General features: G+C 40.2%; 10 protein-coding genes across 10 annotated transcripts; 7 read left to right on the forward strand and 3 right to left on the reverse strand. All coding sequences in view use genetic code 12, as the record gives it.

Annotated features, from left to right (window-relative positions):
- Positions 1-1,749: 1,749 nt before the first annotated feature.
- IFH1 (Ifh1p) lies at positions 1,750-5,316 on the reverse strand (the record flags this gene model as incomplete). Its single annotated transcript, XM_051754516.1, has 1 exon — positions 1,750-5,316. The coding sequence occupies one exon, from the start codon at positions 5,314-5,316 to the stop codon at positions 1,750-1,752; it is 3,567 nt and encodes a 1,188-aa protein (XP_051606632.1).
- A 1,774-nt stretch (positions 5,317-7,090) lies between these two features.
- On the reverse strand, positions 7,091-8,128 carry KGF57_004953 (uncharacterized protein; the record flags this gene model as incomplete). The annotated part of the gene is made up of 1 exon (XM_051754517.1): positions 7,091-8,128. The coding sequence occupies one exon, from the start codon at positions 8,126-8,128 to the stop codon at positions 7,091-7,093; it is 1,038 nt and encodes a 345-aa protein (XP_051606633.1).
- Positions 8,129-8,841: 713 nt separating this feature from the next.
- Positions 8,842-9,936, forward strand: BUR2 (Bur2p; the record flags this gene model as incomplete). The annotated part of the gene is made up of 1 exon (XM_051754518.1): positions 8,842-9,936. One exon carries the CDS (start codon positions 8,842-8,844, stop codon positions 9,934-9,936), a length of 1,095 nt encoding a protein of 364 aa, XP_051606634.1.
- Positions 9,937-10,328: 392 nt separating this feature from the next.
- On the forward strand, positions 10,329-11,261 carry KGF57_004955 (uncharacterized protein; the record flags this gene model as incomplete). Its single annotated transcript, XM_051754519.1, has 1 exon — positions 10,329-11,261. The coding sequence occupies one exon, from the start codon at positions 10,329-10,331 to the stop codon at positions 11,259-11,261; it is 933 nt and encodes a 310-aa protein (XP_051606635.1).
- A 549-nt stretch (positions 11,262-11,810) lies between these two features.
- Positions 11,811-12,935, forward strand: KGF57_004956 (uncharacterized protein; the record flags this gene model as incomplete). Its single annotated transcript, XM_051754520.1, has 1 exon — positions 11,811-12,935. One exon carries the CDS (start codon positions 11,811-11,813, stop codon positions 12,933-12,935), a length of 1,125 nt encoding a protein of 374 aa, XP_051606636.1.
- Positions 12,936-13,350: 415 nt separating this feature from the next.
- CTA7 (Cta7p) lies at positions 13,351-16,077 on the forward strand (the record flags this gene model as incomplete). Its single annotated transcript, XM_051754521.1, has 1 exon — positions 13,351-16,077. One exon carries the CDS (start codon positions 13,351-13,353, stop codon positions 16,075-16,077), a length of 2,727 nt encoding a protein of 908 aa, XP_051606637.1.
- A 2,833-nt stretch (positions 16,078-18,910) lies between these two features.
- MIG1 (transcription factor) lies at positions 18,911-21,127 on the forward strand (the record flags this gene model as incomplete). Its single annotated transcript, XM_051754523.1, has 1 exon — positions 18,911-21,127. The coding sequence occupies one exon, from the start codon at positions 18,911-18,913 to the stop codon at positions 21,125-21,127; it is 2,217 nt and encodes a 738-aa protein (XP_051606638.1).
- Positions 21,128-22,324: 1,197 nt separating this feature from the next.
- Positions 22,325-23,278, forward strand: GRE3 (trifunctional aldehyde reductase/xylose reductase/glucose 1-dehydrogenase (NADP(+)); the record flags this gene model as incomplete). The annotated part of the gene is made up of 1 exon (XM_051754524.1): positions 22,325-23,278. The coding sequence occupies one exon, from the start codon at positions 22,325-22,327 to the stop codon at positions 23,276-23,278; it is 954 nt and encodes a 317-aa protein (XP_051606639.1).
- Positions 23,279-23,395: 117 nt separating this feature from the next.
- KGF57_004960 (uncharacterized protein) lies at positions 23,396-24,613 on the reverse strand (the record flags this gene model as incomplete). The annotated part of the gene is made up of 1 exon (XM_051754525.1): positions 23,396-24,613. One exon carries the CDS (start codon positions 24,611-24,613, stop codon positions 23,396-23,398), a length of 1,218 nt encoding a protein of 405 aa, XP_051606640.1.
- Positions 24,614-25,021: 408 nt separating this feature from the next.
- GYP8 (Gyp8p) lies at positions 25,022-27,196 on the forward strand (the record flags this gene model as incomplete). Its single annotated transcript, XM_051754526.1, has 1 exon — positions 25,022-27,196. One exon carries the CDS (start codon positions 25,022-25,024, stop codon positions 27,194-27,196), a length of 2,175 nt encoding a protein of 724 aa, XP_051606641.1.
- Between the last annotated feature and the right edge of the window lie 137 nt (positions 27,197-27,333).

Here is a 27,333-nt window from a genome sequence, read left to right on the forward strand (position 1 = left end):
CTGAGCTAATTGCAACGTTTCCCAAATTAGGTCTCAGATATATTAGGCGGTTGCATTTAGGTGGGATAGTCAACAAGGGTGTTAGAAATAAGGAAAAACGAACATATGGAAGGGATAAAAAAGAGAAATCAGAGAGATCAGCACGTGGCTTAGACAATTAAAAAAAATGCCCAACTTGGGAAAACATTGAGTGGGCAAAGTACTGGAATGTGGGTATATATAACCATGGAAGGTAGAAGCCACAATGAAACTCACAGGAGGGGTCTTTTATTTAACGCCTTGTTACGGAGATATAGAGAGAAAGGATACTATTCCCGAAACAAAAAGTAAAGATAACCATTTGACGACTTATAAATCTTCTGGGCATCATCAATTACTATTACTTTGCCCTAAACTAACACACACACACACACACACACACACACGCACTCCCTCGCGCATCCTCTCCACCCGCTCAGAATAAAAGAGGAGAACGTTTTCCTTTTTTGCTTGCAGATCCTTTTCTGTCGGTTATTTTACTTTTCAAGAGCGAGAGATTACGAATACGAATGAGCATTGTAATCCTTTTTAGAGGAAATTGTGCATATACAGACCCTTAGATGAAATTCATACCCATATGGTAGTTACGTTGAAACATTGATGGGTTTAGACCAGTTGCTTTTCTTAGTAATCTCACTTAGGCATACACGTAAAGAAATACGTCAGGAGTAAGATAACGTCCACTTGTGAACAATGTAACACGATAGTTTTACCTATTACGTTAGTTATTGTTGTCCAAACTGTTTGTTGTCAAAGTAGATTGGTGGTGGACTAACCCTTTGTAAATACATCTATTATACTGCTACTAAATCCTTCTTCCACCTTCCTCCCTCTCCCCCCCCTTGAATCGCAGTGATACACAAACTGTAGATAAGCTATCTCAAACTCCATTTTTTTCTTGGCGATGGGACTCCTAAGGACTTCAATAACCTAAAAACGTATTCTTACCAACAGGGTTACATCGAGTATCATCATCATCATCATCATCACTCCTCTTTCTCTCTGAAGGAAGTTCGCACGAGCAGAAAGTGGTCTTACAACCAGTGTTCACCTCTCCTATCCCTTTCAACTGCGCCTCCCCTTTTCTCTCTCTCTCTCTATCTCACACACTATCCGACCTCAGACAATACTACCTGCATACAAATACCACCAACACTGTATACAGCAAGAGTACAAATACATCAACAATACAATCGACTCAGGCACACACTTTTATTGTTCTTCATTAAAACAATCATCCACGTTAATTATGAATAGATGATGTAATGGTTATACTCCCCCTACAACAGACATCAGACCATAAACGGTAAAATGTAAACACAACCTCTAGTACATCCTGTTCAAAGTAATCAACGGATGAAAGTAAATCAATGGGAACAACTTTGTGTTTCCGCATGAATGATAAATCAAGAAATTGCAACAAGCCTTGTCAATCAATGGCATGGCCATTTAAGGCTTGCTCTAAAAAGCTTTTACACGCAACTAACAAATTAGAATCCTTTCCAACTAGAATAAACTTAAATTGTAAAATACATTGAATACCTAAACAAGTCAAACAACACCTTTGAAACAAAACTGAAACACCCCACAAAATATAAAAATGGAAGCATGCAACGCATCTCTCTTAACACCTCATCCCACAACAACAACAACGGCCACAACCGCAACAGCTACATTCTTCTCTCTCTCTGTCTCTGTCTGTCTCCCCAATTACATCCGCTCAATCAAAGCCATCACGTCGTAATCATCGCCCAACATCTCTTCAACATTGGCCAACGCAGCTTCACTAAAAAGTCCCGATTTCGTAGATCTATACCCAGGTGTAACACTACCAACACCACCAACACCATTGTTACCACTGTTATCACCACTGCCTGCTCCAGCAGCCACCCCCAACGGTCCTAGTGACGACTTGCGCCTCTTTACATAAGCTGGACCCAGTGCTTGCTGTATTTGCGGTTGAGCAGCACTAGCACTATGCTTGTTTGCATATTGACTCTTCTGTCCTTGCAAGCTGCTACTGCGACGACGCTGAGATCTTTGTTGATGATGTTGATGATGATGAAAGTGATTCACATTCTCCTGCTGTCTTTGCTGCTGCTGCTGTTGCTGTTGCTGTTGTTGTCGGTGATGATGATTGTGAAGTATCGACTTATTCCTAAACGCACCCAAAGGAACCCTTGATTTCTGTGCATTGTTGAAATCCCGCCATATCCTCACATCGTTCTCATCATCGTTATCCAACTCACTCACATTGAGCAAATCATCCAACCCCAATACCAGAACCAGCAGCTCGTCTGAATTTACTTGTAGACCGTCCTGGCCAAAACCCAGACCCAGACCCAGGTTCATACTCACGCCCAGCACCATTTGTACTTGAGGTTGCAGCATATTTCCATGCCGTACATTATACCCAACGCTACTCCTCTTATTTGTCCCCGACGCTGTGGCTGCAGATGTTGCTGAAACCAATGCCGATCGCGAACCCGGAGAAAGAGATCTTTGACGATGTTGCCCACGATGACGTCCATCAGCAGTGGTAGTACTCATCCCCCGTGGTTCTTGTGACCTTTGACTCAGTTGCAATGTCCGTGTACTCATTCCATCAATAATTCCAAATGGCTTAGAATCTATAGTCACCCATGACCCCAACATTGGTGGACGGTAATCGGCAGTTTTCGACGAAAGCACCTCTGTAGCCTTTTTCGATCCAATCTGTGGTGAGGTATTGGCGTTTCTCGGTAATGATTCATCAACATCAGTCGATTCAGAACTATCGTAACCATTTTCGTCTTCGTAATCTACATATCCACCTTCATCATCTCCTAAATGACCGGCATACCCCGGTACCGATGCTGCTGCTGCTGCATCACCATTATCAACAGCAGCAGCAGAACCACCACCTATCCGATCAGCAAAGCCTCGTCCACTCTTGAATTTAAACTTGGTGGAATTGAAGTCTGGTTTCTTGGTCCTAAACGTCTTGTCACGATCAATTTCATCAAATAGTTCATCAACATTAGAATGCGTAGTTTTCAATTTCCGTTCTTTGTTATTATTGCCACTGCCACTGCCACTGCCACTGCCACTACTTCTCCTTCCTCTCCTCCTTTTCCTGCCAATGTTTTCATGTTGAACTAGAGTATCCTTTTCAACATCACTCGATGAATCATTATCTGAACTGAAAAAGTAATTCCACAAGTACGAATCGTCATCGTCATCATCGTCATCGTCGTCAAGTGCACCATTGCCCTTCTTGTGGACTCTTTTGCTTTTCTTACTTGGCGATGACAAAACACTGCCACTCTTGACTCTTCCATCATCACTTTCATCAAAAAATGGGACATCAAAGTCAATAAAGTCAATATAATCATCCTCATCGTACTCACTATCCTTAGAAGCACTGCTTTCATATTGGACAATTGGTTTACTACGATCTTCACCAATACCCTTGAACGAATTCACTATTCGTTTTGATGTCGAATACTCACTATCGCCAAAAGTAAAATCATCGTCCTCATCATCGTCCTCGTCATCGTCTTCTTCTTCATTATAGATATTTTGACTGTCGAATTTGTCATCACCATTGTCATCAAAGCCATTATTTTCAAACTCATTGACAAGAAACTTCTCCTCCTCTTTCAAAAAAGGGTCATTTTCATCGTCGTCGTCGTCATCGTCGTCGTTGTCGCGTTCATCTCCAGTGGCACCACTACCACCTTCAAGATCTGCATCAGCACCAGTAGATTCGTCCGCTCCTGCACTAATACTGCCAATTTTGCTCAAATTGGCGACAGACTTATCACCCGACGTTTCAATAACAGAATCATTCCCTGGCGGTAGCAAGAACTCATCAACATCATTTTCAGCCTGCAAAGTAGCCAACAACTCATTATCATCAATCTCATAATCCTCATCGGAATTCACATCACTGTCATTCATCTTGGGAACATGCAAAAGATCCTCATCAAATTCGAATTCAAAATGCAGCTGCAGCTGCAGCTGTTGTTGTTGACTCTGCTGTCCACTGGTATTGGTGTCTAATGGTATGGTTGGAGAATAGTCCACTTCCTCTCCTACATCCTCTTCCTCAGGAGGAACTTGGGTCTTGACAAAGCTATCCGATTTCGAATTTGTTGTGTTCCTCTCATCACCATCTTCTTCTTTCTCTTCGTCAATGTCATCAACATTATCAAACTCAAACTTGAAATTGATATCTGGTAAAATGACATCGGACTTTCGTCTCCCATACTTGACAGAACTTCTTCGACGTTTGGTGGTGCCTTTGCTCTTTGACTTGTCTGAGTTACTTGTCTCCCCATTACCAATTGAGATCAATAATGCATCTTTTCCAACCTTCTGTTTTTGCTCCTTCTTCAATCCCTTTCTGGCTCTAGCAGCCTGTAAGGAATTTGCCTTTTGCTGCTTTTGCAATCTAACGAAATCGACATCGGAATCATCATCAGATGAACTGTAAGTATCCCCGTCTGATCCATCATCGTCATCATCATCATCATTGGACTCCCCTGACTCCTCGGAATCGTCAGCACGTAACTGTTTTCCGTTCTGCAAAAGAGCATATAATCCAGCCACATGCTCTTTTTCCTCGTCATCTTCACTGTCATCGCCCTCATTGCCATCGTCATTGTCGTCGCTGTTGTCACTACCTCCATTCGAGGTTCTAGTGACGTCGGAAACTAAATCTGAGCGATCAACTTGACCATTATCGTCGTCATCATCCTCATCTGAACCAGATGTAATCTCAACTACTTCATTTTCAAAATTTTGTAAATCTTGTTTCGACAACCCAAGTGATTTCCTCGGTGTGGCTTTTCTTCCGTAAACACCCTTGCCCTTTTTGCCACCACCAACTACTTTCTTACCTTGGGATTTCTTGCCAGGCTGTGCCGTAGGATGGGTGTATTCGTGGTCGGAAATAGCAGTCAATGATGAGTCAGAATCTGAATCAAGATAATGGACATGCTTTGTGCCAGTCTTGTTGCCGTGTTGATTTGCTGTAGTAACCACTGCTGTAGTCCTGGTTTTATCTGATTCATCGTCGTCATCAGATAAATACTCCTGTGATGAGGATGAGCTTGTTGAATTGGCAATACTAAATCTTCGTTTGTTGTACGCTTTCAAGTTTTTACCACCATATTGATGTTGTGTTTGATGTGTTTGTGGCGCCAGGTAGACATTGTTGTTCTTGCTATAAGTAGCTTTCGCATTGTTTGAGTTGTTGCCATGATAGGCTTTACTTGTAGGACTTTTCGGCATTGTGAAATTGCGAATCTCTTTGTCTGAAATTTCTCTCTTTCTCTCTCTTTCTTGTTGTTGTAGTGAATGAATATAGCTTCCCCTATCTCCTCCGCTGTAGCAAAACTCTTTCTATAGCAAAGTAGTGTTAAAGAATATGGGTACAGCACTAATTCTCTGTCTCAATCTCCTCCTTTCCCTGAATAAATCAATAGTTTAAAAAAAAAAAAGAAGAAGAAGAAGCACACTATACTGAATAATGATGCTGCGCTTCTTTCTATAATCAAAGTAATTCTGTTTATCGACTTCTCTTTCTTCCCAAATGATATTTCCTTTATTTATGCGATATAATGAAATGATTGGTAAAATAGATGTATATAAGTGAAGTAGTCGTTTGTATATTTCGATAGTTGCACATAATACGGAAAACAACTCTATGTGTGTAAGAAAAACAACAACTGTCGAGTTATCTTGGGAGTATAGCTGTGGTTTTAGCTTGATGAAATGTCAGGTGTATTGGGAGTGGTATGTTGCTAAAAACTGAATAATCCCTTTGAACCTCCTGCTTTCTGCGTTATCTAATTCGTCTTTACTTGGTTAATTGGCGTAGGCTTATCTTTCGAATTATGCTTGTTGATTTAAGATAAGTTTAGTTATATATCTCACCTGATATAGGTATATATGTATTTCTTCTGTCTAAAGAATAGCTGGTATAAGAAGAAAAGAAGGAGTTTCTGCCCTGCTTCTGCTTCTGCTTCTGCTTCTGCTTCTGCTCTTCTCAGAAAGTTTTTTTCTTTTTCTTTGTTTGAAATTTTGATCTAAAGTACACTACCATTGGCTGTTTATCTCAGTCACACATTTAAAGGTCAAAGTAGTTTATAAGTATGAATAACTGTAAAGAAGGTGTCTTGGTAGATGTAAGTTCTGACGAAATACCTCGTATATATACAAATTGTATGTCGTTACATTGGCTGGTCGTTTCACCAATCTCTCCTCCCTCCCCTTCTTCCCTTTTTCCCTCCCCCCCCTTTTTTTTTTTGTTTTCTAATCGTATTGTCTTTGTGATAACTCCATCTCCAACTATTTTGTTGCATTGAATACAACCAGAAGACTTTTAGTCGCCAACAGTATTACCCGTTACTCAATACCATGCTATCTTCTCTCCCAAAGCATTATTACCAAACCATTTACTATCATTTCCAAGTGATTTATGTTACATTTATCTTGTATACCAAGTACTGTGTACATACACTGTGTGCATCTGAATCACAATATCTTTCTCTCCTATTTGTGGTTTGTTCTACTGGAATTACGTAATACAATAAGACCAAACCATCCAAAAATTGGATCCACAGTTTTCTTTATCACTTAAGCATAGCCATCAACTGGATACAATAATACACTGCATGACTCCCCACAATTACGCAAGTGTCCATCAAGTAGCTATATACCATGCCCCCTTTTGAGTTGGAAATCAAGAGTCTCCTTCAGGAAATGACAAACATTGGAATAAAAACACTGACTAGCAGATCACCGCTTATCTAACTCTCACGAGACATATTACCAAATATATACCGTGTGCAATGGTTTCACTAATTAGTATACAATTTTATATATTATTCCTTCTAACCATAAAGTAGAAGCCTCTGAAAGAGTTGCAATCTGCTACTTCCCTATACTAATCTATAACTAAGTGTCAGGGCTATTTCAAAACTATTGATTTTCCATCCCTCTTCTCTTCTTCGCCACATAACCCCCTTTCCCCCTTTCCCCCGCCTCCCCTCCAGTACTGCATTTAATTTCTCTTGTCAGCTTCTGAACTAGCAGTCAATCTTGCACTCAACTCAATTTGGTCCTTAACAGCCTTGGTCAAATACTCAATCATTATAACATCTTGATTGAAATTATCAAACAACTTGTTCAATTCTTCGACATCAGTCAACACTGGTGGTTTAGTCAATAATGTATTGCTCAATTTTCTCAACAAATCAAGATTTTCATCTGACTGGTTCTTACTGGCATTTTCATCAATGTATGCAATCAAATTGGCAACATTGTGTTGCACCTGTTGTAAGTTATGAGTGAAAAACGGATGTCTACCATCAATAATTGATGAAATATCCGAAGAAGAGCTATCGACGACCGAGTCTTGCAATGACTTATACCCAAGCTTTTCAGTATTTGTTCCATCAACAACTTCATTGGGAATAGGTGTGAAAATATACGAGTTATTCACACTGCTAGCGGCCTTGTTCCATCCTATTTGCACATTGGTTTTGGAAGCTGGTTTGCCCACAGCAGCACCAATATACGTTATTATCTTTGGGGTCGTAATCTGTCCTTGCTCATTAATATACTCAACGTTCAAATAAATGGCAGGATAGGGGAACGCACGATCAACTCCTTTGGAATAGAAATCATGAATCAAAGAAGTAGTATCATCAATCACATTCATACTACCAAACCATCCCAAAACACTTTCCTTGGGGTGTGACTTTTTGTATAAATGAAACAAAGATTTATGAGCTTGATCTTCAATAGCAATGGAATCACCAGTCTCATCACATGGAACAATAAAAGCATCCCTGATTTCTACTTCTAGTCCGTTGTCTGATCTTATTCCCAACAAAGTCCCGATTATTCTCTTGTTCAATACTTGTTTGGCAACAATTTCTAAAATGGTGAGCAATGCCGACGCGTGAATCTTGACATTGGCCGGTCCGTTGGCTGATCCTGCTGCAGGCGCAAGCACATTTGGTCTTACCAAGTGCATGAATGAGTTGCTGCTGCTGCTGCTGCTGCTGCTGGTAGTACTGGTAGTGGTGGCAGCCATATTTGGTGTTGTATTTCTGTTTGCAAGAGTATGAAGGCTCTCTCTTCTGAATAAAAATTTTCCAATGGGGCCTTCACTCACTCACTGAGGTTAGGGTTGAAATTTTTTTTTTTTTTTACCTCTCTAACCTGTATGCAGGATGGAGCACTTGCATAGTATGCATTTTGCAATCACCACAAGTAAAAGCAGACTACTGTGAATGGTTATGAAGATAGAATGGTCTTCACACCTTTACTTATGGATATGACAAAGTCAGACTAGAGGAAGACAATACAATGTTTGCACTTCTTGTGCTCCTCGTATAAAACAGAGAGGTCAATCTAAAACACAAAGTTTCCGGTCCACTGCTGGTACCTTAATTTACGCTCAAATTTGGAGGTATACAGTGGATCACTTCAGCAAGGAAGAGCTATGTATTGCCCCGATCCCGCTCATTTCTAGTAACCGCAATCGAAAGCAAAACTTCACAGATTCTCGTTATGGATGTTGTAAAGCAAATAACGAAGACGCTACCATTCCTAATTAGAGAGAAAGAAGAGAAAAAACCTTACAATAAACCCCCCTCCTCAATAAAAAAACAGAAAAGAACAAAAATAAGAATATCAATAGAAAAAGCGATCTTATAATAAAAGCTTATGGGTAAGGTGCTCCTCAGTATCGACTAGCAACGTTATCCACCTGAGTCTCACCAGGAAACTGCCCTTTTTTTACCCATGTATAAGAGTGATACAAGTCTACCTTCTAGCAGGGGCGGGAATGTACTTACACAATCCAGAGACTCCTCCATCGGCACAGTCACAACCAATAAGACGGCACCAGCTGTGTCAGATACAGCATCTGCATCTTCCACAAATACTAACAACAACAACAACAATAACAGCGACAAAGGAAACAGCAACAATGGTGGACCAAAACAAATTCATTCTCATTCCAAAAGCATATGGATATTTCCCGAATCAGTGGTGCTATATCGTACCCCAAGTCGACTACAAGCCAAAATAACCTTACTGCAAGAACTCAGGATTAAAGAATCAATGCACGAATTTATTATACGACTAGGCACCAAGCTCAAAGTTGACGGACCGACATTACTCGCAACAACAGTCTACTTGCACCGATACTATATGCGATTACCACTTTCATCTTCGAAATATTTTGTGGCGTCAGCAGCGTTGACCATTGCTTGTAAATTGAATGATACTTACCGCCAACCTGACAAAGTCAGCTTGTATGCATGTAATGTGAAGAACCCCAGACCTCCAATAATCAAAGACAATGTGAAACAACCACCACCACCAATTGATGAACAAAGTGAATACTATTGGAAATGGAGAGATCAGTTACTCTATCGAGAAGAATTGATTTTGCGCAAATTGCAATTTGACTTGAACTTTACATCACCATACTTGCTCCATTTCAAAATCTTGAACAAGATACATCTCGGCATGGGCCAATTATTCTACTCGAAAAGAAAAGAGATTTTGAAAATGACAGTAACGTTGATCGAATTGACGTCAAGTTTACCAATTATTCTATGCTACGACATGAAGGAAATATTCGCCACGTGTTTCGTGATCACCATAGTGGAGGGCAAATCGAAATTTGATAAAGAGTTGAAATCACCCGACCTGTTTTTACCACTGGTCATTGGCGTCGATGTCGACGTTGCTTTGCATTGTTTCCAATTTTTGAAAAAGTTGTTGCAATGCTCACAGGGGGATCCCCATGTTGTTAGTAACAAGGCGGCCGCTAAACGGTTGTTGCCGATAAAGTCACGTTATTTCGAAGATGTTGCCAGGGGAAAATGAAGTGCCGGGCAGAGAAGGGGATTTAGCTTAGTTGTGTGTAGTGTATAGGGGGTAAGCCACTATTGCAGAAGTGGAATGGGTTTTGCTCCTTTTTATCGAATAAATGTAATCGGCCACCGTTCTTCAATAGAGACAAAATTCTGTAGCTTTGCTTGTTTCCGTTGAGATTCTTCTCCTCTTGATTACCACTCATATGTTTTACCGTGGAATCCTACGTGTTTATCTGCTTCACAGATTTTAAAGACTTTCTGTGATCTTTTTGCTTACTCTCCGTCTTTCGATGTGGTAGAGCCTGTAGTCTACCACGTGACCAATTTGACAGAAAAAGAGAAATTGGTATGCCATGAATCCGCGATACACACATTTACCAAGCAAGTCCTTTCCACTTCATCATGGATCCCAATCATGATATTTTTGCACAACTAGATACCGCGTTGTTGGACATCTTTCATCAAAACCACACTATTCAGCATGATTTCAACAGCTTACCAGAACACGAACGACAACGAGTGCTAGATGAGATGGAAGACTACGTTCGACAAAGTTCATTAAACTCCACCAGACACGGTCGTATCCGTCGGAATCCACGCACAATCAGACGATTTTACGAAATTACGTGGTATTGGACCTATCTCCCCCTCTTTACCATCCGGTTTGATCGCATTTTCCAACAACTTACAATGAGCAATTTCCAAAGAGCCGTGACTAATGCAGCATTTTATCTTGTCAATATGATCCAAGCGGGATTGCGAAGCTTAATCTTCTTGTTTGTGTTGCAAACGTACTTGCACAATGTCACCAATATGATATTTGTCTTTTCCAACATCATCACCTTCAGTTCCAATTTCATCAAGGATGGGTTCACGTATTGCTTCCAAGACAGGGCAGATATACTACACGATCATGCATTATTAGCAACGCACAATTACGATTGCTTCTACTACTTGAATCTACCCCAATATGCAAATGCGCTGATTTGGAAACACGCCGAGCTCATTTTCAAGAACCATCGTGCATACTTATTGAGAACCTCATGCGTCATTGCAAAAGACGGCGCACCGTCAAATTGTCACTTGATCACTGATTCATTGGTGTATAAATTCTCAGACGCAATTGCAAAATCATGCCCGCTGTTGTCAACAAGTATAGTTCGATTGTGCACGGTCGGGATATATTTGGTCTATGCTATGCTTGGTAATTTCGTTTGTTTGAATATTTTGTTCTTTTTGCTGTACAATATCATGAGACGGATTGCAGGGTATGCCAACATTGTCAAGAATTTGAGCCAGGTCATTGGTTCCACTTTTGTTGAGTACATAGCATAGTTTCCTAATAGAATGATCTGGTTTGTGAGAAATCTTTAACCAATTTGAAGAGCACAATCTGTACTTCTAATTTTATGAGACGGTGCAAAAATTTTCGCAACAACTAGAATACAAAATTTGTCCCAATTGGGAAATAGCGCTTATTAGTAAACAAGTGTAACCTCGGAGATACGCTTACTTCCCATTATAGTTCCCGGACACGATCAACAGCCCATTATACACATTAGAAAGAGTGATGACTCAATTTTACAAGTTTCGACTGTTACATTGCAGATTATTGACGATTGCTATTGTCCGCTAATACCGGATAATGTTAGTTGCAATTTTTTTCTTTTTCTTTTTTTTTTTTTTTTTAATTTTTTCGTCCGCTTACAAAACACGCCATCCCCCACAATTCCGCTTAAGCGAAGTGCAAAAAATAAAAGAAAAAAAAATTAAAAAGAAAAAGACGACTATAACTACCAACCAGATCCTCTCGAATGCATCAGAACACTTTACGTTCATTTTAGTTCTTTGCAATTTCTGAACACTACAACATCTCATTACATCATGTCCTTCGAACTTCCCGCCACAATGAAAGCGGTTGTTTTCCGTGGACCCTTGGATGTCCAAGTTGAACAAAAGCCAACCCCCAGAATAGAAAACCCCACCGACGCAATAGTCAAAGTTGAATATGCCGGTTTATGTGGATCAGATATGCATACGTATAGGGGCCACATAAAGGGTAAACCGGGCACCATAGTCGGCCACGAATTCACGGGCACTGTCGTTGCAGTAGGTGCAGACGTTTCAAAATTCAAGCCCGGTGACGACGTCTTGAGTTGTTTCTCTATCCAATGTGGAGAATGCTTCTACTGTCAACATGGCTTGACTGGACAATGTGTCAAGACTAATACTTTTGGTAAGCCTGGTTTGGATGGTGGACAAGCTGAGTATGTACGTGTTCCATTTGCGGATCATGTACTTGTTAAAAAACCAGCAAGCTCCAGCACTGATGACATTGACGACTCGGTGTACTTGCTCATGGCTGATATTTTTGTTACTGGGTATTTCGGGGTGAAGAAGATTGTCGATTTTTTCAAAATGCAACCTGCTCAGGGATACAAGACACAACTGATTGAAGAAGTGTCGGTTTTGCAAATTGGTGCTGGACCAGTGGGTCTTTGTGCATTACACGTATTGAAGTACTTTGGCTTTAAGAAAATTGTTGTTGTTGATAGTATACCATCACGATTAGAAGCAGCCAAGAAAATTGGCGCATACAAGACGATCAATTTTGAAACGGAGGCCAATGGAGTAGCTGATTTCGTTGCCCAAGACTTGAATGGAGTAGGATTCGATGCCGTATTGGAAGTAGTGGGTGCGGAATCGTCAATGAAGTCGGCGTTTGATGCTGTACGTGGAAACGGATTCATTTCAGCATTGGGTATGGGACACGGTCCATTCCCCTTTGATGCGTTGCAGGCGTATTTGAAAAACCTCAATCTTTCATGTGGAAGATGTCATGGGTATGCATTGTTTCCTGAGGCGTTGAACATTTTTGAGACGATGAAGGATAAGTTGACTGATTTCATCGATCACAAGACTTCAATCGATAATGCCAAGGAGGCATTTAAGTTGTTTGATGAGCACAAGGTTAATAAAGTGGCGTTTGATTTTAGAAGTAAGGAATAAAGGATAGATGGGGATGTTATACGGAGTATATATGCGTTGATATGAATGATGTGTGATGTATGTGATGGTTGTGTATGGCTATGAGTAAATACTGCAGATGCTTAAGTGGTGTCTGTGTGGTAATTAATATGCTAAAACAAAAGCTTTTGCTTTCATCTGTAGTCATGGAGGGTATTCAAAAGTTCATTTAGTTCGAGATAGTGCAATAGATGCAAATACGATGTCTATGGAAAGGTCGTGCAGAACAGATCTAAGTATATTTCTGTAACTGGCCACAAACCCGATCCGATTGATAATTTTTTTTTTTCTTCTCTTCCTTACCGCCGTACTCAGTCATCAGTAAAAAGCGATCTCTCAATTAACCTCATCGTTTGGAAGGGAGGGAAAACAAAAACCAAGACCTGCAGCCATACGTATGTCAGATAGCAATAACAACAATTCCGAACTACCTCGGATGAATCTTCGTGATTCTCGAAATCCAAACTCAGGAGTGACTACTCCGAATACCGGCTTTTCTCCTTATGGGTCAGTACAACTACCACCAGTCTACTCATACCGTCAATCTCAACAACAACAGCAGCAGCAACAGCAACAGCAGCAGCAGCAGCAGCAGCAGCAACAGCAGCCACAACAGTCACAACAGTCACTGAACCTGACGTATTCAAGCTCACCGAATCCAATTGCCCGACCCTTGCAACCTGCAATCTTAGCTCAGCCTCATCAAACGGTTGATAACAGACCTCGTATGCGAGTTAGCAAAGCTTGTGACCGATGCAGGACGCATAAGATCAAGTGTTCAGGTTCGGACCCATGTGCCACCTGTGTGCGACAGAAGAAGGAATGTACATTCTCAAATTCTTCGGCTGGTGGTGTCGGTTCGCAAAGTAAACCCAATGGGTATTCACCGCAAGCTGCAGCAGACTCAAACAAAAAGCGCAAATTCAGCACTCTCAACTCAGAGCCGTTTGGTTTACCTGTTGTTGACAAGTCAAATGACAAGGAGTACATTACCCACTTGGAAAATCGAGTACAGTATCTCGAAAATTTATTGTCAAGAAACACCATGGAGGATTTCAAAAGTGCCCGCAATGAAGAGCCCGAAAGCGAAGGTGTTATCGAAACTTTGTACACAACGAGTTCCAAATGGAGGTTTTCTCGTCGTCATCAAAATTTGCTTATTGCTGAATTGTGCAAGTCAATGTATTCAAACTTGTCAGAAGAGCTGAAGGAGAAAGTCACTATCCCACGTATGCAATATTTCGGATGGAACATGTCTGGAGTCAATTACCTCACGCCAGAAAACTTGCCCCCTTTACCCCAGCTCGATATCGAATTTGATGAGCGACACTTGATTGATTTCTTCTTCAAGGAAGTGAATCCGTTGTTTGCGATTATTCACGAGACGGTTTTCCGCGAGCAATATGAAGCCTACGACAAGCTCATGAAGGAGGAGAAGGCAATGATGAGCGAGCACAAGCATGACTCCAAGTCAAACCAAACAAAACTCTATTCCGCCATTTTGTACCTTATATTCGCCTTGGCTATTCGATTCAGTGAGTTTCAAAAAACTAAAAGCCCTGATTTGGAAATGTTGAAGCTCGAGGAGAAATTGTTCAAGTATGGATACAAGATTGTTTCAATATTGAGTTTTGAATGGGAATCATTCGAGTTGATCCAGAGTTGGCTTTTGATTGCATTGTATTTACGAGTTGCTCACAGACAAACGTCATCTTCGCACGCACTTGGGCAAGCCATCACAATGACGAAATCAATGGGGCTAGGTTTCAGTGAGGAAAACTACAATATCTTGATGTGTACCGGGTACGAGCGATTGAAAGCCAAACGAATCTTTTGGTGTGTTTTCACATTTGATCGGGTTTTTGGGTTACAAACTGGTCGATATTGTGGTATTCGAGAAGAGGATTTTGGCCGGGGGTTTCCTGGATTTAATTTCGAGGAGGAGACGGTCAAGGATGATTGGTTGACGTTGCCAGCATTGGCTTTATTGCATATTGCACGAATTTCGAATTTCGTTCATACTGCGCCAACTGATAATCCACATTTGATCAAGTACCAGCAAATCAATGCCGAGTTGGTCAAATTGCATCAATGGCTCAACGAAATTGGGTTCAGGAATGATTTATTGTTTAATAAACATATTGGTTCTCGGGACAAGAAAGAGGTGAGCTCGTTGATCAAGGCACAGGTGAAGTTGCATTATTACGATTTGGTACTATGTGTACATGGGAAAGTTCTTTTCAACTACATTGGTAGAAGGATTGTGAGTCATGGATTGAAAGTGGAGATGGTGTTGGACGCATGTCACGGAGTAATAGAGGTGTTGGACAAGGTTAACAAAGCGGGATTGTTATATACTCCATGGTATTCAGTGCTACTACTACTATTCAATATTGGTGTCAATGCACTTTGTTTAATCAATGGGGGTGTATTTATTCTGCAATCAAGAGATCTTTTGAAGAACACAATCAAGTTGTTTACAATTTTAAAAAAGTCCCCAATCAGGAACAAGCAAAACAAGTTGGTTTTCCGAGAACGATTCAAAATGGTTAGAGAATGTACATGGGCTTTGAAAATGGCGAATAAAATACTTACATTGAGACTTGAGGAGGATATGAATGCATTGAATAACATTGGTATCGACCATGGTTCGTCGGATGTGAATAAACAATATTTCACACAATTGGGCTTCAATGAGAGTGCAATAGGCGGATCGAAGGATAATATAGCGACCGCGCTGAAAGATGTCAATCGGAATCAGCAGTCGTTTGCATCCAAAGCAAATACCAACGAGTTTAACAAAGTGTTTGAACAACAATTGTATCGAAATGAAACCACAAATTCAAATGTATCGCATCACATTTCACAACAAGCTGATCAAACACAAGGACAAGCAGGTACGGTGTCTCCATCTTTGCAAGACCCCAATGCCGAAAATCAAACACCACGACAAGTGGTTGCGGAAGAAGGAGGCTCATCTTATATCAATTCATTCAACACTCCATCTTCAGACAATCACGACAACGGCAGTGCTGCTGATCCATATCCGTCGACTGAGATTGACCATATGTTGAGCAACTTGCAGTGGTTTGACCAATGGGTTGATTTTACGTATGACTTTTAAAGAGCTGGAAAAAGACGTGGGGTGTTGCACGATTTTGTATGTTAGAATCAAGCATCTTTGTTCTTGTGAACGAAACATTGTTGAATATAGTTGATTGTAGGTGCATATTGTATGCCCATGTAGACCATTTTTTTTTAGATACCAATATTGAGAATGAGTGAGAAGCATGCACATCATTTCTATATTGTTTACCTAAGTGCCTGCATATCAAACTTTTTGCAACCAAATTGAACAGACAACACGACTACAGTATTGTCTCCTTAGTGCTTAACACACCAAATGCATACCGGAAATGCACCCAATAGATTGCATATCGTGAGGATACCCTTCTTGCTTCTTTCATATTCCCTACTTCCTCACCCACACAAGTTTCCTCAATCGATGAGCGTGTTATATCCCAATTTTCAAAAGTTATTTCCAGAATCATCGAAGGTCTATTGTACCGCGTTTTGAAAACCTAATCTCTAGTGATGTAATGAATATCAATCCCGTGCCTTTTCCAATATGGAGATTAAGTCGTTGTCAAGTTCATCGCGGTGTTACAAGTTCCCCTCCACCCCCCTCCTTCCAGGATTTGGTGGTGACGTAGTCAAACAAAACACTTCTGTGTGAAAGAGAAGTGAGTATCGACAATCCACTTGTTGTTCCTGTTTAGGCAGATTAAGTGATCAAGAGGGAGCAAGCACAGGTAGTCAATGAGTTTCTTCTTTGGATAACATTGAAAGTCAGTGAAGGAGTAGTTGTCAAAAATGAGCTGTCTCGATGAGTCATCAGTGTGGACAACAAAGCAGTTTGCCAAAATGATGTGTTTCACTCACCACTCACAGATGTCAGCGACAACTCAATGGAACAGATAATCGGTCAGGTTGATGCATATTCAATGTGGATGGAAAGTAAAACAAATGGCAACGAGTCTGCAGAGCATGTGCCAACACACCAATTCAAACAACATTCAGTCAATTTATGAAGCAACCACACGACCTCTCTCGTGGCTGAAAGTACATAGCTATTGAATATATTGCCAATGTGTATCCATGTATATATATGTATGCTGCGCAAAGTACAAACCCTATACTTCCCCATATTTGTGTTTGTAGTTAGATAGCAACATTGGTTTTGCGAGGCGCGTATATGCACAAAGGGTTATGCAAGCACAGGATAATCGGGAAAAACACTATAGACACACTACGAAGGGTGGTGTTGTTGTGACGATATGTATTGATTTGGTTTTGTTGGGGGTTAACACGCTGTTCTTTTGATTCTGTGTCAAAGGATACGTCATTGAGAGACATAAATGACCGTTACATGGCTTAAAGAGACATACGCTTAGTTCGGAATGACGTAGTGCCAAGTATTTTCACAACAACAACAACAACAACAACAGTAAAGCTGAGGTCCGCTCAGAATATTTCTGGGGGAGGGCTAATAGGAGACAAATGACAATATGAGAAAAGAAATTTAATGAGAGATCTACCTGCATCGGGTGTATATTCCCCGTGCGTTGTATAAATAATACCGGGGGAGATACAAAACTGAATAAAACAAAGACAAAAACAACAAAGACAAAGAGAAGCTACGAATGTTTATACCGGGTGTTTGTGTGACCCCACTTTATAAAAACCATAAAAACCCAACCGTTTGCTTATGAGAGTTCTTTTGTCCTACTGTTTTCTCTCGGTAGCTGTAAGGAGGGCTATAGAATATAGTTGTCTAGGTTTAGGCTCCTAGTTGCTCCGGAAGAATAAAACTGCAGCTGGCATATTATCATTATGAGTTTGTGCTGAAGCAGTTTCAATTTCTCGGATAAATTATTTTTGTCACTGTGTGTAAATTTCTTTTTTTTTTATTCTTATTGTTTATTGTTCTCTGTACGTATACTACTATATGTGTTATTGTTCTTTGGACGTTGGGGGAGGGGGGGGGAGGAGGAAGGAGGAAGGAAAAGAGTGGGTCGTGTACAAGTGTCCGTTACATACAAGAAAATTAAAAATAAAAATTAGAGCAATAGAGTGCTGTGAATCTACCTCGGTTCAAAGTATCTGGCGAAGTATCTCCTTTACCCTTTATTACCATTAAAAGGATGTAATTTGTTTTCTCCCAAGGTCTGCGGACTCATTTGAAATCTCACTTTCTTTTTCTTATACTTTTCTCTACCATTGAGCGTATAAAATCTTCGTTAATCTTTTTCTTATTGTTTTCAAAAGTGGTGGATCAATCTCTCTTTAAGAACAGTGTGCTTTTGTTTCACAATCTAGTGTTACTACTAATACTACTACTACTACTGCGTATGTACTGTGTATTGTGTAGTCTATGTATGTGTTATATAATAATATCTATAGACTATTGTGTTGTAGGCTTAGCGGTTAGTATTTGAAAACCTGCACAAAACAATTTAAAACAGTGAATAATAGCGAAGATCTCTTTCTCTTGCTCTGCCTTCCATCTTGAATAATTATTAATCCCATCAGCTATAAACTATCATTAAACTGAAAAGAACAAGTGAGCGAAGAGAGCCAAACTTCACATAACTATCACCACCATCAACGTACATATTCCTATCACTTAGTCTTAAAGGTTGCTTTATTGTTTGTTTGTCTGTTTGTTTTTCCTTTCTTTTCTGGCTCAGAGTTATTCACCGGCGATAACCTTAATTTATTTTTTTTTTTATTTTTTTTTTCTTTTCTTTTTCCAAACCTTAGAGAGGACTTTAGTATATTGCTTCACCCTTAATCATCAAAGTCAAACTAAATTATCTTCTATACTCATCTTCCTTAGTTCATATTCTGTCAACTGCCGAAACCACCCAACACTTTTTTTGCTTCCACTACAAAAGATGTCGTCACCGTCACCATCACCATCACCATCTCTATCACCGTCACCACTGCCAGCAAAGGAACAGAAGAACAAAGACGATAGACCATACAAATGTACATTCTGCGACAAGGCTTTCCATCGATTAGAACACCAAACTAGACATATCAGAACCCACACGGGAGAAAAACCACACCCTTGTACTTTCCCTGGATGTACCAAACGTTTCAGTCGATCCGACGAATTAACAAGACATTTGAGAATCCACACGAATCCTTCATCACGAAAGAGAAAAAGCAAGAATGATGCTAGTGCAAACACTACTGGACACACTTTCCCAGCTACTCACATGGTGCAACCTATACCTATAAGCGTACATTCTGGTCTACAGCAACCGCTACATCAACAATCGCAACAACAACCACAACCATTTATAATCGGTACCAATGGACAGTATCCAGCTACTGCTCCTCCTCCTGTACTGGTTTCAGTTGATAGCAATGGTAACACAATTTACCATCAACCTTATCCTGTTTACTTGATACCACATTCAAATGGATTTGTGCAACCAGTACTACCCCAATCAAACCCACATCAACAAAATCAATTTACCCCTGAGTCATCAGCTTCACCAGCGCAGCCAATACATTCGAATAATTTGTCTACACGTGATGCTGCTATGGTACCATCACACCATCAACAACAAGGCTCAGCTATATTTTCACTCCCTTCGTCACCAACAAACTTGCACCATAATGCAGTATTCGCTCAGCAACAGCAACAGCAACAGCAACAGCAACAATCAGCACAGACCACCACTGTGCACAACAACAGCTCGCAGGCAGCACATGCGCAACATTTAAACCACCACCAGCGTCCTGTCTTGAGTGCAAGAACCATCTCTTCCGATGCTATCAGATCATACAATATGAGCCATAGTAATGATCCTGTGAATATATCGCCACCATTCCCACAGCGCCATTACCAATTACAACAACAACAGCAGCAGCAGCACCAACTACAGAATGACATTCAAAAATCGCAATCCTCATCTAGTATATTGTCGGAAAACCAACGAATTTTCAGTAATCCAGAATCATCTATACAATCATTGGGCACTTCTCCAGAGAGTGATACTTCATTTACATCAAGTTCTATGCCACCACCTTTGCTACCAAAACAACCACAACAACAGCTTCAACAACACCCACAACCGTCTGCAACTACGGGTGGTGCTTCCATAACTACTGCCGTTCCCTCTTTTAGCAACTTACACGAGTATTTTCAACAAAAAAACCAAAACGGAGGAAGAACATTGAACCGAGACTCTTCATCAACAACCTCGCTTTCTTCATTGAATGGTAAATTAAAATCATCCAACAATTCTTCATCGTCATCATCATCATCAACAACAAACTTGTCCAATCTCTCCAATTTGACGAGAATGACACCGCTAAAATTCCCCTCTAGTGCAACAATAACCAAATCACAAAGCAGATCCAATTTGAGCAACTTGCCAAAACAAGTGTCATCAACATCGCTAAATTTGGAATTTTATAATAGCCAAAATGCTAACAACAACAACAACAACTACATCAGTAACGGCAGCATTGGTAATGGATTGAGCCACGTATCCAAGAAATCAAGACCCAATTCACCTGTGCTTTTATCCACTACTCCCAACCATCCATCATCCATCCATTTGTCTAATAATGCACGCAAATTTAATTCAAGCTTTATAATATCGCCCAATGAAACCCCATTGCAAACACCTAGTCAATCACCACAATTACAAGCTGAATCAGGAAATGGCGATTTGGGTGCACAAGCTAATTCCTTCTCATTGCAAGATCACAATGAGACCAAGGGTCAAACTTACAATGGTGACGACACTAACGCAAATACAAAGTTGGATAACACAGGGGCCATGAAACTGGATGATAGTATCGCCACTACTGGTACGCAATTACCACCAATCCGATCAGTAATGAGTTTCACTTCATTGAAGAATATGCCACCACCGCCACAACAACAGACTGATCATGGCAATGGGACAACTTTTGGGGGAGACAATACTCTGCTTCGGAGCTCAAGTGGGCAAAACAGCAGTCAAGAGACTGTAGTCACGGAAGTTGTTGTTGTTGCTGCTGGCGCCAAGAACAACAGTAGTGACGTCAGACAAGAAAGCGCGGATAGAGGAGCTCCACCTACAATGAGTGTCAGTAGTTTGTTGAGTTGATGTACGTGTGTAGATTTTTTTCCCTTTGTGTGTGTGTATATATGTATACGTGAATGATGGCTTTAAGAGAATTGTTTCGTACATGCAATAGGGGTCAGCTCTGTATTCAAGTAGTGAAGAGGAGCACTGTCAACGCAACGGCTGACAGTGCTCCAATGCTAAGAGGCTAGCGTACTGTTTGTATGTGGCGTTTTATAGAGTACAGTATGAATAACCGATAATGAATAAGTAAATGCAAACGTTTTAATCATGGATCCTTTTCTTATAGGATCAGTGGAGAAATCGGAGTGGCTGCATGTTGTAGTTTTAGTTGCAATTCTGATTCATGGGTATTAAAGATTACCAGAGATAGCAGATCTTTGCAACAGGTGTACTTGTTTAATTCTCTATTTGGTTATATACTTTACTAAATCTAGTCTCTGTATATATCGAATAGTTAAAACAAAGAAAAAAAAATGAAAAAACAATTTGAACATAGTTTCAAGAGTGAATGGTTACTGAATATGAATTATTTAGCTACAAAGCACAGTTCAAGGGTGTGTAGGTGTGACATGATTTGCCCGTGTTGTTGCTGTTGTTGCTGTTGTTGCTGTTGCTGTTGCTGTTGTTGTCGGTTGGTTGGTTGGTTGGTTGTATAATTACTCCGAAGTGGTACACAAAGCACAAAAAAACATCTTCAACATTGTTGCCTCCCTCCCCCACTCTCACCCCACTTTTGTTCTAGCTACAACTTCTGTTGGTCCTTTACTTCTTCTTTACTCTTGTGTGAGCAATCAGCTTGTATGTGTAACGTAGACACATTATGTGCATGTGCTACTACTCTGAGTTTTGCAAAGTCTACTGTGTCTTCTTACAATGGAGTAAGTTACGTGGTTTACATCATTCTTCCGATACACAGCAAACACAACATTGAGTTCTCTTTTTTGTGTAAGTCCATTCGTGTCCTGTTTTGAGTAAAATTGACTTTTTGTATACCAAACAAAGTGAAAAAAAATTTCACCATCCTTTCTATCCATCCCCACTCCCACCTCTCTGACTCAATTGAAAAGATCCCACCTTATTGTTATTACATTGCATTCAACATTATAAATACCAGATCAATTTTCCTATCTTCATCCACTTGCTCTCAGATTCATCAACTCAGACAACCGTCAATACAGTATTATTACTACTACACCACCACCACCACCCTCCATCATGAGTATTAAATTAAATTCAGGACATGAAATGCCAATTGTTGGCTTTGGATGCTGGAAAGTCACCAACGATACCGCCGCTGACCAAATCTACAACGCCATCAAAGTAGGTTACAGATTATTTGACGGTGCTCAAGATTATGGCAACGAGAAAGAAGTGGGCCAAGGAATCAATCGCGCAATTGATGAAGGCTTGGTCTCTCGTGATGAGTTATTTGTTGTGTCCAAATTATGGAACAATTTTCATGACCCCAAAAATGTTGAAACTGCATTGAACAAGACTTTATCCGATTTGAACTTGGAGTATCTTGACTTGTTTTTGATCCATTTCCCAATTGCGTTCAAGTTCGTGCCTATTGAGGAGAAATACCCACCGGGGTTCTATTGTGGCGACGGTGATAAATTCCATTACGAAAATGTGCCATTGTTGGATACTTGGAAAGCGTTGGAATCGTTGGTTGCAAAGGGCAAGATTAGATCAATTGGTATTTCAAATTTCAATGGTGGGTTGATTTACGACTTGTTGCGCGGTGCCAAGATCCCTCCTGCAGTTTTGCAAATTGAACATCATCCATACTTGCAACAACCTAGATTGATTGAGTATGTTCAATCTCAAGGTATTGCAGTCACGGGGTACTCGTCATTTGGTCCACAATCATTTTTGGAATTGCAGAGTCAAAAGGCATTGGATACTCCAACCTTGTTTGATCATGCAACTATCAAGTCAATTGCTTCGAAGCATAAAAAGACCCCGGCTCAAGTGTTGTTGAGATGGGCTACTCAACGTGGGATTGCGGTGATTCCTAAATCAAATAACCCTGATCGGTTGAATCAGAACTTGAATGTGAATGATTTCGATTTGAGTAAAGAGGATTTGCAAGAGATAAGTAAGTTAGATAAGGGATTGAGATTTAATGACCCTTGGGACTGGGACCACATTCCAATCTTTGTTTAGGTAAAAACTGCTCGAGATATACTAAATATCAACTTTTCTGTTTTTTATTTATTTAATTTTTTTTTTAAAAAAAAAAAGAAAGAAAAAGAGAATAAACAATATCACATTCTCCTTCTTTCAAATGGCATCCAATACTGCTTCTCTACCCAATGTCAACAATTTCAAACGTGATACAAAATCATCTCTTTCAAAGTACGCTCCACATAACCGTCTTTTCCCCGTAAATTCGCTCCTTGAATGCAATACTCGCCAATTATCAAAAATCAAACATTGTCCCGGTTTCATTTGATACCACAACTCATTTTCGGGATCATTGATAATCAGAACCCAATCTTTGATAGCTTGGTAAAACTTGACTACATCCTCGGGATCATCTTGCCATAAATCCATCGTTGATCGATCACTTTGATTCCACCTGACTTGGATAAGCTCACCCTGTGCATCCAACTTGAAAACAGGTTGGGCCATATCAGGCTGGATGCATACTTTTGGCTCGCCTGCAGAATGAGCTGGGACTGGAACTCGTGTAAAGATATCATAACTTTGGGGATATTTGGCCTTCATAATCTCAGCACACTTGAAAGCGTCAACAAGCGAAGTAGTTCCACCAGCACCATCATGATAGAGCAAGTGGAATAGCTGTAATCCGGGAGAATTCAGCCAATACGTCCCGTCAGTATGATTGCTAATATCGAAATTGGTATATGCGGTGTCGGCCTTAGCTAGATCCGAAGTGAAGTCCCAAAACCCTCCGTAATGAGTGGGTCTAATGTAATTCAACTGCTGACAGAGTTGTTCAGTGTCCTCTGGTGTCACTGGCACATTATCAATCAAACAGAATCCAAATTGCCAAATCTTCAAACACCAATCTCTAATGGCATCTTCATTATCACTCTCATCTGATGATTTCATAACTGTGTTGTAGTCAACACGGGGTAAATCCAGTTCAATGTCCTTCACTTGCCACTTGTGCTGGGCCAATTTCAGTTTGGCTCCAGATAACTTGTCTTCAACGGCGATCAATCTAGGATTATATGAATGGATGCGTAACCAATGTGCATCATATTTCGATTCGTGTTCAGTGTCCCACACTATAGTCACAATTTCACCATTGTGAGTGATCAGTTTGGTCTTGATGTCAAGGTCAATGGTTGCCGAATTGAGCAATCGTTGTTTTGTCAATGGGTAGTAACATTTGGAGCAGTGACAATTATCACGTAACCAAATGTTGTGATATGTAGAAGCTACGGATGACGTATTTCTTTCTTCACTTGTATTCTCCGCCCATGTTATCTCAACTTTGTTTGATACTGGTTTCACTTGTGCAATTGACATCTCTATCCCAACGTTTGGTGGTGAATGATCAATGATTTGTATTGAAAATTTGTTTTGTATGCAGGATATGGTTTGGTTCCTTTTATCAAAAAAATTGTCGACTCTCTGTTTCTGTTCATTTCTTTATCGCAGACAGAATATAAGTCATCTCTCTGATAAACTATTAATCACTGAGTACACTTGCAGTGACTGTACTACAACATACAATTGCCAACTTCAACTAATAGCAAAACCATTATTACCACAATCAATACCAATTGAAAAATCCTCCATATTTGAACTCCCGTCTCCACAGTTTTACCCTTTAGCTCTCTTTGGATTGATGACTTGCTAAATCAAATTCCCACCAACACTTCCCCCCTCCCCCTCCTCCCCTTCCAACGCAAGCATTAATAAGTAGTCATCAAAATGAGTGGTAATTCAGAAATCTCGGTTGAGTCATACTCCACCACACCCCTCGTCTCATCAAGGACGTCCTCGACATCCAGTTCACAGAATGATAACTGGGTACATATGAATGATGATGATGATGATGCAGAAGCTGCATTGAAACTATTACAAGGTCCCTTGGAGGAATCGTTCGTACAAGAAATCAGACAAGGAAAGATTAAAACGTTGCAACGAATAGAGGAAGGCAAGAAACGAGAAGAGGTTATCGTAGATGCATTGGGGATTGAAGATGTACTGATGTTGAGTGAAATTGACCCAAGTGTTAACCAAACAAATGAATGTCAACAGTCAAAGGCAACAGAAGAGGAAGAGAAAGAGAAAGAGGCCGGCGATGACGACAGAGTTGATGCATGGTGTCGATACTTGAGAGTTGCTCTACAGGGTACGGCAGCCCCTTCCACCTCACTTTTATCAAGTCCTGCATGCCCCACGGTGTCTACTTTTTCACCAGAGTCATTGTTGGAAAATCTAGATAATATGGACTTGCCACCCCACAAGGACGAAGATCAAGTAAAGTTGGACATACAAAGGTCATTCACTATACTAAACCATATACAATCGGTTGTTCACAACACGTCTATTCCAGCAATGACCTCATCGTCATATTCGTCTTTGGTGACGTCATCGGCTGAATTTAATGAACAGTTGGAAAAGGGGTCATCTTTTGCAACCATCCTCAGCACCTCTGATATCAACTCATTAAAAAAGATCTTGTCTAATTTGATTATCAAGGTGTTGAGGAAATATCCCTGTTTGAATTATTACCAAGGATACCATGACATTGCTAGTATTGTGTTGCTTGTATGCTACAAAGCAAATCATAATGAGCTAATTGAAGAGGATATTAATCAAGACTTGGCCTTCAAAATACTCGAGAAGTTAACTGTGTTGCATCTAAGAGACTTTATGGTGACTGATATCAATTTATCAGTTGATCATTTGCGGTTAATCCCGGCGATTATAGAGTCAATTGATGCACAATTGTTCCAGCTAATTAAGCAGACGTCAGCCTCATACCAAACATTGAATGGACACTTTGATTTCAAATTTTTTCAACCATTGTCATCCATTTTGACATTTTATGCCCACGACTTGACAAATTTATCTCATATTTTACATGTTTGGGATACGGTATTGAGTTATAATACAATGCTTATGAACGTGTACATTTACGCGTCGTCGCTATTGACTTTGAAACCCAAGATTTGGGATGCTTTGAGTTTGGATCCCGAACAGGAGGAGTTTACACTGATTGATGCGGATTTAGTCCACGCCCATCTTTCACCAACCCGATTGTTTGAGGAATTGACTGATTCAGATTTGGAAAAGATTCTCAACAAAGCAAAAGAAATGTATCAAGATGTTCCCATTGAAAAGGTGGCCAGTTGTGATCGAACGTGGGGTAAATGGTTTGAAAATTACAACCAACACTCGGTATTACAAACAACCTCATCACCCAAACTCGATTCAAATGAAATTGATGAAAAGTATCGGTCACTTTTCTCTGATGCTGAAGAACTAACAGAACTCGTGCGCACCCAAGACAATGAAATACATACACAAATACTTGATGAATTACAAGAGCAACAACAATTACTCAAACAACAGCAGGAGGAAGAAGAGCTACTACATAACTCTCTCCTGTCTTCATATGATGACGAATCTGACATTGAAAGCTCCAACTTGGACTCCCTCAGCTCGTCATTGACTCTCAACACGTCCCAATCAATACACAAATTCACTTCATCGAGACTATTCAAATCAATCTTTGCGTCACCACCACCTGGTGGTGGTAGTGGTGAGGGTGCCGCTGATGACAATGAAAAAAAAGCTACAGTAAGCAGATCCTGGACTTGGCTCAAATGGAGCAATATTTACAAAGTGTCAATCACTGTGGGCGTAATTGGGGTTTTCATTCATTTGCTAATAATCAAACACTACAGCTATAAGCAAATCTTGAATGGTGAGGTAGTGAATGATTTAAGGGAAAACGTGGTCCATGCTGGCTCTTACATTAGCAAGTTGTTGACAGGTGCTACAACCATTACCACCACCACCACCACCATCCCACCAAAGAATATACTTCAAGTTGGAACAGGAGGGTTACACAACACGATATATCGATTTGATTAGCAGATAAAGTCCTCTTTTTTTTTTTTTTTTTTTTTTTTTTTTTTTTTTTTTTTTCTAATTTTTTTTTTTTTTTTTTTTTTTTTTTTGTTTTTTTTTACATTTGGAAAATTCTTTGTTATTTTCCTCCCCCCCCCCCC

The sequence above is a fragment of the Candida theae genome (genome assembly GCF_024610275.1).
Source record: "Candida theae strain CBS 12239 chromosome Unknown scaffold14, whole genome shotgun sequence".
Lineage (NCBI taxonomy): Eukaryota > Fungi > Ascomycota > Pichiomycetes > Serinales > Debaryomycetaceae > Lodderomyces > Lodderomyces theae.